Here is a 12909-nt window from a genome sequence, read left to right as displayed (position 1 = left end):
TTCTTTTGGCATGGTCTAAAATGAAATGAACATAAACGATACGCTATTTCATAATGACTCTACTCCTAGCAACTAAGGTTGTCCATGTTGTTCTTTCCTTATAAAATTATTCTAAACAAGTGTGTATGATCCTTAAATCCTACTAAGGTTCATATTGATGGTAGGGATGTCCATAATGTTCTTAAGTCACTCCAAAAGGTTTAGAAGATGATTCCATGAGTCTAGCATGCATTATATATAGTATCTATTTTACTCTACCGAGCCGCGCTATAGTCGGCCGGGTACGGCACCTATTGTGCAACCACTGATCAGTTGGGTTTACCGAGCTCCACGTGGCCGGGTACGATTCTACCGAACCTTATGATGGTCGGGTACGCTTTTACCGAGTCCTCTTTGAGGCCAGGTACGATATGATGATGATGATGCCCACAGAGGCGAATGTTTTAAAAAGTTTATGTATATATATGTATTATGCATTTCATATCAGTAACCCCCAGAGGCACTCTGATGTTACAGGTTGTATCTCCTCTATCTCTCTCTTTACATTACTGTTCTTGTTTATGCTTTCCTGCCTAACATACTCGGTACTTTATTCGTACTGACGTCCCTTTTGCCTGGGGACGCTGCATTTCATGCCTGCAGGTCCCGATTGATAGGTTGACAGTCCTCCTAGTAGGCTATCAGCTCAGCGAAGGTGTTGGTGCACTCCACTTGCTCCGGAGTTGCCTATTTGGTCAGTATGCTTTGGATATGTATTGATTGATATGGCGGGGCCCTGTCCCGACCTTTATGATTTTATGTACTCTTAGAGGCTTGTAGACATATGTCAGGTGTATGGATAATTGTATGGCCTTGTCGGCCTATGTTTCGAGTTTACTAATGGTCATGTCGGCCTTATAGGCCCGTATGTCACATATATTAGTTTGTATATCATGTTGGGTCTTCATATGTTGACTATTCCCTTATGTTTTATTCTTGTTATCTCAGGACGAGTTTTCTAGCTCATTTACTCATGATAACATGATAAGAAAGATATGTTACGTTGGTACTCGGTTGAGTAAGGCACTGGGTGCCTGTCGCGGCCCTTCGGTTTGGGTCGTGACAGATAGGGCCAATGACGTCCATGCCCCAAGCAACAAATGGACAAGGTGCAGACATGGGATGCAGTTCTATGGGAGGTGCATGAATCAAATTACCGTGCACTTGACACTGATGACACTTTCGAACGAAGCTAAAACAGTCCTTTTCCATGGTCATCCAGTAATAACCCGCTCGAAGGATTTTCTTTGCCAAAACATACCCGTTCATGTGGGGCCCGCACACTCCTGCATGTACTTCGTGCATGATCCTTCTCGCCTCCTCGGCGTCAACACATCTTAGAAGATTGAGGTCCGGGGTCCTCTTATACAACAACTCGCCGCTCAAAAAGAAACCACTTGCATGTCGCCTAATGGTTCTCTTTTGATCTCCAGTAGCATGCTCGGGGTATTCTTGTGTCTTCAGGAACCTCTTGATATCATGGTATCATGGTTGTATACACGATCCTACCTTGATTACGTTACAGTAACCGTATCTCTCCCTAATTTGAATTTCCAAGGGATCGACATGGGCGTTGCCTGGGTAGGGTAGCATTGAAGCCAAGGTAGCAAGTGCATCCGCTAGTTCATTGTGACACTGCGGGATATACCTGAACTCTATTGATTTAAAATGCTTGCCGAGGTCCTCCACGTGTTGTTGGTAAGGAATAAGCTTGATATCCCGAGTTTCCCATTCACCTTGGGCTTGCCGGATAATCAGGTCAGAATCTCCCATAATCAATAAATCTTCGACATCCTGATCGATCGCCATATGCATGCCCATGATGCAGGCTTCATACTCGGCTGTATTGTTTGTGCAAAAGAAACACAGTCTAGCTGTGGCAGGAAAATGCTGACCGGAGGGCGAGATCAAAATTGCCCCGATTTCTACACCTTTGGCGTTTACGGCCCCATCAAAAAACATCTTCCAAACATGAGCGTTTTCTGAGACTACTTCTACAGTGTTTATTTCTTCGTCCGAAAAATAAGTACTCAATGGTTGGTATTCTTTATCAACCGGGTTTTCAGCCAAGTGATCGGCTAACGCCTGGGCTTTCATTGTCGTGTGGGTGACATAGACTATGTCAAATTCAGTAAGCAAGATTTGCCACTTGGCCAGTCTTCCAGTAGGCATTGGTTTCTGAAATATATACTTCAAAGGATCCAGCCTGCTTATGAGGTTAGTAGTGTGAGCTTGGAGATAATGTCTCAACTTTTGAGCAACCCACATCAGAGCACAACACGTTCTTTCAAGAAGAGTGTACTTGGCCTCGTAGCCGGTGAATTTCTTGCTCAAGTAGTAGATCGCTTGTTCCTTCTTTCCGGTTATGTCATGTTGCCCGAGGACGCAACCGAAAGAATTTTCCACGACTGTCAGATACAAGAACAGTGGTCTCTCTGGCTCTGGCGGGACCAAAACTGGGGGATTTGAAAGATATTCTTTAATTTTGTCAAAAGCTTCTTGACACTCAGCCGTCCATTTGATCGCCGCGTCTTTCCTCAATAGCTTAAATATGGGCTCACACGTGCTCGTCAGCTGGGCAATGAATCGACTGATATAGTTTAACCTGCCCAACAAACTCATCACGTCTTTCTTCGTTCTTGGGGGAGGTAGATCTCTGATAGATTTTATCTTTGTTGGATCTAATTCGATACCTCTCCTGCTTACTATGAAACCCAAAAGCTTGCTCGATGGGACCCCGAAAGCGCATTTGGCTGGGTTCAGCTTCAAGTCGTACTTCCTCAGTCTCTCGAAGAACTTTCTCAAGTCTTGGATGTGATTATCCTGCATCCTGGACTTGACTATCACGTCGTCCACGTACACCTCTATTTCCTGATGCATCATGTCATGAAAAATGGCAGTCATAGACCTCATGTAAGTTGCCCCAGCATTCTTCAGACCAAACGGTATAACCCGATAACAGTAAGTGCCCCAAGGTGTAGTGAAAGCAGTCTTCTCGGCGTCTTCTTCATCCATCAACACCTGATGATATCCAGCGTAACAATCTACGAAAGACTGGATGTCATGTTTGGCGCAATTATCAACAAGGATGTGGATGTTGGGCAATGGAAAATTGTCTTTGGGACTTGCTCTGTTCAAATATCGATAATCCACACATACCCGAGTCTTCCCATCTTTTTTCGGCACTGGAACTACATTTGCCAACCACGTGGTGTACTGGACTACCCGAATTACCCCCGTTTTCAGCTGCTTGGTGATTTCTTCTTTAATCTTGTCACTGACATCAGTCTTGAACTTTCTTTGCTTTTGTTGAACTGGAGGACAATCAGGGTGAATTGGCAATTTATTCACAACTAGATCAACGCCTAATCCTGGCATATCATCATATGACCAAGCAAACACATCTTTGAATTCAAAAAGGAGTTGAATTATCGCGTTTCGCGTTCTCTCGTCCGTGTGAATGCTTATTTTGGTCTCTCGGATTTCCTCAGGAGTTCCCAAATTAACCGGTTCGGTGTCATTCAGATTCGGCTTAGGTTTGTTCTCAAAATGTTCCAATTCTCGATTTATTTCCTTAAAAGCCTCTTCTTCATCGTATTCCATTTCTTGGTTCATCATTTCGCAGCTAGACTGCATGTTTGGATCTGGGCATGAAGTCCGCAAGCATGTCATGTTATTTAAAACCGCATTATTAGAACTGAAAGAAACAAAACAAAAAATAAAAAGGATCAGAGAGAATAAATAAGATGAAAGATGGAATATTAACTTTATTTCAAAGAATTTTGAAGATAATAGGGTTTACATCAGAATTTAAGGACAGGAAACTAAAAGGAAATCATTCGAGTTACACCCCAAAATATCTCGTAATGCAGAAAAGGTGGCAAGACCGGTATACCAGGATTCCCGCTTGATCGGAAACGGAGTGGCCTTCCAGTTTTGCAATTTGGCGCCAGGCCCCATGTAAAGCACCTCAGCGGTGCTCGAGCCTTCTCCCGGCTGAACCATATGGGTTTCATATAGCATTTGCCTCATAACCCCACAGATTTCTTCAATTTCCTCGGTCGTGAAGGTCTCATCCTCTCTTTCTTCAATGTATTTGGGTCTGAAGAACGTTCTGTAAAGATGCGGAATTGGCTAAGACAAAACCCAGCCATTGCTCTTCCATTGGTTTGCCCATATTATATCAGCTTCTTCGGCGTAAAAACCAACACCGAAGAACTTTTTAGCAGCAGGTAAGGTGATGGGTTCGGTGATACCTTGCAATGATGCCCCGAGCCCCTTCCCTGGTTTATAACCATGCCTGATCATTTCCTTGGAAACCATAACTGACGCTTTTGAGAGAAAATGTTGATGGTACGGGCTTCCTTCTTCGCATTGGTCTGCGACCACAACCTCGAAAACTTGATAGACTATGTGTTCACTACCCTCCTTAGGTTCGAGGCATGGGACCAACGGGTCTCGATAAATTGAATGCTCATCCTCTCCGTGGACTAAAATCTCTTGATTTTCATATACAAATTTTACCATCTGGTGGAGAGTAGAAGGTATGGCTTCCGCCGCATGAATCCAAGGCCTTCCTAGAAGGAAATTGTAAGAAGTATCCATATCCAAAACCTGAAAGGTCACCTCAAAATCCACAGGTCCGATAGTCAAAATCAAATCGATCTCGCCTAGGGTGTCCCTTTTGATGCCGTCAAAGGCACGAACACATACGCTGTTGGGCCTGATTCTTCCTGTCTCGATCTCCATTCTTTGCAGAGTCGAAAGGGAACAGATATCTACTCCGGACCCGCCATCCAGCATGACCCTCTTCACATAGTACCCTTCATATTTAACCGTTAGGTGGAGGGCTTTGTTGTGGGCGGACCCTTCCGGGGGCAGATCATTTTTGCTGAAGGAAATCTGATTGATCATGAAGAATTTTTCCGCCATCATCTCTAGCTGTTCTATGGTAGTTTCAATTGGGACGTAAGCTTCGTTGAGGGTCTTGATCAACACTTTCTGATGCTCAGTTGAATTCATCAGTAGGGACAACAACGAGACTTGAGCAGGAGACTTTCGGAGTTGGTCAATTATCTCGTAGTCCGCAGTTTTCATTTTCCTGAAAAACTCTTCCACTTCCTCGGCACTGACGGGTTTTTTGGGTGGAAAACGCCTCTTTGTAGAATCACTCAACTCCTCCAGGTTGAGGTATTTTTCAGTTGGGTTAGCTTCATTTACTCCTCCCATGATTTCTTTTCCTTTGTAGGTTACTACCGCCTTGTTATAATTCCATGGGACGGTAGTAGGATCTGTCATGGGCCTTGCGGCGCGCGTCCAATAATCACGGGCTCATTCAGCCTCGGTGAAATTATTGGCCCCCGTTCCGCATAGGTCCCTTTGGGCACGTACATTTTAGATCCTTTGTTCAGTTCAAACCTTCTTGGAGGGCTCAATGTTACTTGTCCTTTCTTTGAACCTCGGGGAACATAAAGGACGACATCTTTTGAGGGCACTACCTCAGTTTTGGTTTCCACTGCTTTTTCTGTGTTTTGAGGGGGGGTTTTACTCTTCTTGTCCCCCTTTTCTTGTTTTGCATACGTCTTGGGCTTTTTCTCAATGTCGGCGATTGCAATGATGGCTTTCAAGACAGAATCAAACTCTTTATCTTCGCAGATCATCCCAATAATCGGTCCATTGTTGTGAGCCGGTAACGGGTTGTTGGTCACATTAGGAATGTCTTCGTCCTTTAACACTATCCGCTTTTGTTCTATGAGGTTTTCAACAACCCTTTTCAAAGTCCAACATCTCTCAGTGTCATGCCCTTCCACTCCAGAGTGATAGGCACATCGGGCACCAGGTTGGTAAGATGGTGACTCTGGGTTTTGCCTATTTGGGGGTACAGGTTGTAACAAACCCATTTGGACCAATTTAGGGAAAAGGTTGGAATAGACTCACCAATAGGTGTGAAGTCCATTTTCCTAGGCGTCTCTCGAGCGCGGGCATTATAGGGGAGATTATTTTGTGGAGGTCGGGGATTATACTGAGCTTGGTAAGGAGGCTGATTTCTTGGAAATTGAGCTCGCTTTTGGTGGAATTGTTGTTGTGGCCTAATATATGGTTGTGCATTCATTACTGTGTAGGGCTGAAGGTTCATAGCATAGGCCGCATCTTGATGGGGGTAGTAGTGTTGCGGGGCTCTTTCAGAGAAATGAAATCTGGACGGAAGGGGTTTCCTTACACTCGAAGTTGCCATTGTTGCTTCTTCCTTCTTCTTTCGGTTTGCTCCTCCTCCAGACCCGCCTTGGATTGCTTGGGAGGTGGCCCTTATAGCAGACTGACTCAAGATTCGCCCTGTTTTTAACCCATTCTCCACCATTTCACCAATTTTGATGGCTTCAGCAAACGGCTTTCCCAATGCAGACATCATGTTTTGATAATAATCAGCCTCTTGGGCTTGCAGGAAAACACTGACCATTTCAGTTTCATCCATCGGAGGTTTGACTCTGGCCGCTTGTTCGCGCCATTTGACAGCATATTCTCGGAAGCTCTCCGAAGGCTTCTTCTTTAGATTCGACAATGAATTCCTGTCGGGGGCAATGTCGATGTTATATTGAAACTGTCTGAAAAAATCTCAAGCCAAGTCGTCCCAAATGTGCCAATGAGATACTTCCTGATCCGTATACCATTCAGAAGCAACGCCGATCAAAGTTTCTCCAAAGTAAGCCATAAGAAGCTCTTTTTTTCCGCCCGCTCCCCGCAACTGGTTGCAGTACCTTTTGAGATGGGCTATGGGGTCCCCATGCCCGTCATATTTCTCAAACTTCGGGGTTTTGAAACCCAAAGGCAAATGTACGTGTGGGAACATGCACAGGTCAGCGTAAGATACGCTCTTTTGCCCGCTCAGACCCTGTATATTTTGAGAGTTTGCTCCATACTTCTCATTTTCCTGGTCATTTCCTCTTGTTCAGGTGTTTTCTCGGCTTTCTCCTGCCCTGCAATAAACTCATACCGAGACGGCTGAGGGTAAGCGTTGGTGGTGAACTGGCTAGGTTCCAATGGAAGAGGCGGTGCTTGAAATGTGAAGGATGATGAATCGAAGTTGGGCCTGGGTAAAAACAGCTTGTGTCGTGGCTGAACAAGGTGGAGCAATGAATATGTTTGAAGCCACACCGGAAGCTAACACCTGGGGGCGAGATTCAGACGGTGTTCCAGTAAAGTAGGCTGAGATGGTAGGAAATCCCAGAGGGGCATTTGGATAACTTATGGGGGTGTTGGAGGTCCCACTTGCCCTAGGAAAAAGCTCAAGGAATCCAGGGATCGCACTTGGTGGCTCTTTTCCATTGGCCTAGGCGTCCCACATTTCCATCATGCGAAGACGTAAAATTCTATTTTCCTCGACCGTTACTGACTCAGAAGTTGGGATGGCTGAGATTGAACTTTCCTCCGAAATAGGAATCGTTGGCAGAGGAACTTCTGAAGACATTTCGACACTTCCTTTTGATCTGGTGAAGTAAGTGTGAGTAACCCCTCTTGTCTTAATAACAGGTAACTGAACACTCCCTTTCGACCTTGTGAAGTATGAATGTGAGGCCAGACCTTCACCAAACCAACCGCCTTTCTAAAACCTGGAAAGACTCAACGACAAACGAACGGTTAGTTCGAAACAAATAACAGATAGGTAATCTCACGTTGGGGCATGATGCACCTATGCAGTTAAATGAATTCCTACATGTTTGCAGCGAAGGCATGCGTCATTCCGGCTTCTTTTAGGCTTCCCTTTATTGTTTTTTTTTTCTTTTTTTTTTCTAATATTTGCAGTTGAAAATGTGACCGAATCCGATGAAGATTGCCTACGTATCACGATGCCGCGTGAATCAGATCATTACGTAGTTCGAAAAAAGGAGCACACATTTTATTCCTGAACAAATCTATTACAAACTAACATTTTTTAAAAAGGGAAAATAACATGCATTAAAAATAGTACAGACTCAAACAGACTAATACACCTTGATGTAAAAGACGGACAGAAGATGCTAAGATACAGACTCGACCTATGAACGCATTAAGGTTTCGAAAACTGGTGCCCGCGGGGCATTGTTCGGCCTCGCCGCGGTCCTAGGTGTGAGATCCCTTTCAAGTTGTTCTAGCTCATGCATGGTCTGCTTGACATAAACCATCACTGCCGAAAGAACGGTAATGTTGGTCATGTTTTCACATCGTAGACACCGTCTGATGATGGCGTGGGCAATGGTCCTGATCTTATCCCTGGTTTGCCTCTTTTCTTTGAGTAAGTGCTCTATTTGATCATTACGGGCTGTCATAACCCGAGAATCCTGGATACATCGATTTTGCCACTGCTGAATTTCCACTTCCATCTGGGCTAAAAGCTTGCGGCAATGTTTGTTTTCGACTCCCAGGGTTCGGATTTGTTCAAACGCTCTGTCCAACTTTTCCTTTAGATTGGCAATGGTTCGCTCGTGATCCTTTTCCAATTGTCGCAAGTGTCGGTTACGTTTTTCTGTCCTTCTTGCCCAGTGTGCTTCGAGCCCTGCTATGGTATTTTCTGACTCATTCCGGCGCTCCCCAATTTCCGTCTTTAAAGCTTTTATCAATCGTTCATCCGACCGGTTCATTGGCTGGTTATCAACATCTATCTTCATCTGTTTGATCTGGGCCTTGAGCATCTCGTTTTCCTGAGTCAACCTGTTCTTTTCTCCTAGATCGGTAGCAACTTGCACGTTGTGCTCATATTTCAGACCTTCAACCTGTTGCTTCAATTTGCCGATTTCGGCACGATAGCCTCTTTCTTTTTCCAACGAATCCCACTGCTTTTGAGACGACTCGGCGAAGTTTCGGATGTGAGGTCTTTTAGTCGGCCTTTTGTGTTCAAGTTCTCTTCTGTACCATGCAAGGTAACCTGGTGCCATCTCACCTTTGGCCCGATCCTGCACACAAGTATCTGCTTTCAAATATTGACATTCATTCCAGATCTGGCGGATTTTTGCTTCAGGAAATTGTCCGTCAGGGCTTATCTCAATTGTTTGAGCACTAAGATCTTCCTCATGTGGTACTATCTGGTATCTTCCGAATTGTCTCAAAACTCGGCAGGGCGCGTAAGGTTGAATGCTCTTAAGTCCCATCAGTAGAAAGTGAGTTCTAGTTGCTGACATATACATGACCTCATCTACAGGCAACCATCCCAGTGTCCACTGTATTTGGCTGGCAGTGAGAGCTTGAAGGAATGAAGTCCATTCCATAACTCCTTTGGGCAGACTGATCTCTTTGGTTCTCATGTAAAACTCTTCTATGCAAGATTTCTCCGAGGAACCATGGCTCAAAAACTCGGAACGATGACAGAGATGTTCAGTCATCCATATTTGTAGCAGCAAGTTACAACCTTCGAAGAAATTCCCCCCGACTTTGCAGGCTGTGAGAGCTCAAAAGATATCAGATACCACCATAGGCGCGAGAGTGCTATCATTCTGAGTGAGCAAAGTACTGACTACCCCGGATATTTTCAGATCAATATTTCCATCTTTCCTTGGAAATACCAAAAGGCCTAAAAATGTTATCATGAAAGCCACCCGTCTGTGCTTATCCCACTTCTGACGACTACCTTTGCTGCATAGCTTGTTAATCGGATTGTTGAATCCTCCTACATGACCATACCTGTCGTATATGAAGCATGGATTACAAAAACCGGCGACCAAATCTGGGTTGTGGACCGTCCTAGGTATTTTTAGTGAGTCTAGGAATCGATGCACCGTGACAGCTCTTGGGGCGACCAGATATCTTTGCCTTAATGGAAGTTCATCATTTCCGATGTACCCAGCCATTTCCTCCAGAGTCGGGGTGAGTTCAAAATCGGAGAAGTGGAAAACATTGTGCGCTGGGTCCCAGTAGGTGACCAAAGCTCTTATGATATCTCCCCGAGGCTGGATTTCTAATAAACCCACGAGACCTTTCAGATATTTCTTGACCTCATCTTGCCCTTCAGCACCTAGATCATTCCACCATAGCCGTAACTTGACAGGGATTTTAGTCATTATCGAAAAGTGTTCATTTTGCATCGCGCTCATCCTGCACATTTATTAAGGTGACTTTTTTTTAAAAAAATATTTTGACTATTTTTCTAAAAAAAAAAAAAAATAAATCAGATTTTCGAACACGGCCTTTCAGCACTTCGGGGATGAAGATTTTAAGGCTGTGTGGGTCAACTGGCCAAAAATTCTGAACATGACCCAAAAAGTGGCTGTTTATGCAAAGTCAGCCTTCCGGCGTCCCTTTCGGGGACATTCGGCTATTTATGACAAAACAGCATCACCCGACTTATTTTGACATTTTTTTTGTTTATTGGTTTTGGCTATCTTAGCAAAAGGTGGGGTTGGACCCGATGAGGGTTGTCTACGTATCTCACACCCGGTGAGAATCAAACCGGCGTAGTTCGGTCCGATCAGAAAAGGAAATCTAGACCTTTTTTTTGAATGAAATCTTTTAAAGAAAAGGAGGAAAACTATTATATATTTTTTTTTTATTTTTTTTATATATTTGTTTTTTGAAAAAGGGACGAATACTAATGAAATATTTGAATTTTGAACTTCTTTTTTACACTTTTTTGAATTGCGAAAAAAAAAAAATTCAAAAAGATACTACAAATGAAACAATATTTTTTTGAATTCTGAATTTTCCCTTCTTCTAACTAAATATATTTTTGGATTCTGAAGGTGATTAAAAGGAATTTTTTTTCTCTTTTTTTTTTGTTTTTTCTTTAATGGATCAAACTAAAAGACAATTTTTGTTTTCATTTCTTTTCTTTTTTTTTTTAGAAAATTCCGGGGAGGTTTTGACACTACTTGGACATTGGTTTTATTTTTTCCAAAATAAGTAATTATCTCCCTACGCTGCTATTTTTCTTCTTCTTTTTTAAGTTTTTTTTAGGAACCGGTCGGCATGCAGATCTGAAGCAAATAAATGCGCAAAACAAACGGGATGCAACAGGATGGTCTTTTCATTTCAGGTTGCCTGTCCTAGACGGACCCAACCCCTGTGTTGAGTCCCCTATGTCAAGTGCAACATGATGCAAATAAGCGTTCCTACTAGGGATCCGTCGTGAGGTTTCGTTATACTAGGTTTATAACCTGGGTATATGTTCTAGACTGTGTACCCGAGCGGACAACTCGAGTCGAGGAGGGGGCTACGTACCAGGGACCCGCGAGATCGTCCGGCTTTGTAACTTGTCCGACCTCTTTCTTATTTCAGGTATTGACACTAACAGAATAGGGAGTCTTGACCAGCGAGCTTCTCCCCGGAGGTAAGAAGAGAAGGGTTTCGGCACAGTTTATATACAGCTCAGATAATATCAAAGCGGTAAAAGACAACATTTAGCGCGTTATGCCCAAACATGTAGTAAAGATCAGATAATAAAGCCAAATATAACAATTATTCTAAGCTCGAATTCTGAACCCTGAACAAACGTTCTGGGTTTATAATCCCCAGCGGAGTCGCTAGAGCTGTCACACCTCCTTTTTTGCGCGCCCGCCCCGAAGAGTTAAATGCGCGAGGGAGTTTTTTCAATTTAAGTGACAATATTCGAAATGGGATTATTTATTTAATTTAGAGTCGCCACTTGGGAAAGGTTTGGTTTTTGGTGTCCCAAGTCACCGGTTTATCTTGAATCCCAAATCGAGGAAAATATTCGACTTTCCAAATGAAGTATGCGAACCAGAAATTCTAAGTAAGGAATTCTGTTGACCCGAGGGAAGGTGTTAGGCACCCTCGAATCTCGTGGTTCTAGAACGGTCGCTTAAATTGTTATAATGGCTAAATATCTGATTTAAATACATGTTATAACTTATGTGCTTTTATTAAATTTAAATCGCTTTATTATTATTTTTATAAACTTGCAACGCCGCGAAAATGCATCTCAAATCACGTCACAATCAATGCACCCGTAATTGTTAACACATTTCAACTCCGTTGAGATTTGAAGTTGGGTCACATAAATGCGCACCCGAATTTAAGAAAGTAACATTATTGAAATGCGCCTAAAGAGACTATCACGTTATTTTGGGGAGGGTCATGAAATTCGCTAAATAAACCATCCCGGATTCTAAGTATTTAACATGTACATTTATGAGGGCCCCGCGGTTTGTGCATTTTTATTTAGCGAGGCTCATCCCATTTATTTTAAAAGGTATCCTAAAAGACTACATTTCCATTAATTTTGTTTCTAAAAATAAGAGAGAGCGAAAGGAAGATCTTATTTAGTTACATGCTACAAGCACATCATCTTGCATACTAGATTAAGACGAATGTTAACGGAAAAGAATATTACTTAAAATTTGGAATTATAAGTGAATACAAAATCGACAAAATAATATATTCAAAGAAGATTAATTATTCTATAACTAGATTAACTTCACATAATTATGTGGATAGACCAATAATTGTTTTCGGCTAGTCAAAATAAACATCAACCTTGAGTCTTAGTGCTTATTCGAAAGTTTATTAGATCTAAATTTTAGCCATCTTGCTAGATTCACGCCTATTAGATTAAAGCTCTTAACCCCGCTCCATTAATGCGTATTCCCTAATATGTAAAAACCTGCCGATTCTATAGAGTTAATAGCCGCTTTATTTACATGGTGAGCCGATGATAACATTAATTATTAAACTACACTATTAAACCTATATTGCAACAGGGAATTCAAACAAGAGAGTTAACATTAATGGTTAACCCATTGGCATTAACTAACGTGATATGAAATTTGCTTGACATACGCGTTGAAATCAAACTGAATCGGGCCATGGCAAAACAGTTCAAAGATCCAACGGGATATATGCAAATGCCTGCTAATATTCTGTATTATGTTATCATCACCAACCAAA

The 12909-nt window shown here is 42.8% G+C and overlaps 1 protein-coding gene across 1 annotated transcript; it reads right to left on the bottom strand.

The window, feature by feature from the left end:
• Positions 1–8072: 8072 nt before the first annotated feature.
• LOC138884101 (uncharacterized) lies at positions 8073–8948 on the bottom strand. The gene has a single exon (XM_070164876.1). The coding sequence runs from the start codon at positions 8946–8948 to the stop codon at positions 8073–8075; it is 876 nt and encodes a 291-aa protein (XP_070020977.1).
• Positions 8949–12909: the final 3961 nt, after the last annotated feature.

This window comes from Nicotiana sylvestris, chromosome 2 (genome assembly GCF_000393655.2).
Source record: "Nicotiana sylvestris chromosome 2, ASM39365v2, whole genome shotgun sequence".
Lineage (NCBI taxonomy): Eukaryota > Viridiplantae > Streptophyta > Magnoliopsida > Solanales > Solanaceae > Nicotiana > Nicotiana sylvestris.
Note: the sequence above shows the minus strand (reverse complement) of the source record. Positions and strands in the feature narration are given on the sequence as shown.

Bases quoted from the DNA above. Each gene is read 5' to 3' on its own strand.
- LOC138884101 (XM_070164876.1), bottom strand. From the start codon at position 8,948: ATGGCACCAGGTTACCTTGCATGGTACAGAAGAGAACTTGAACACAAA.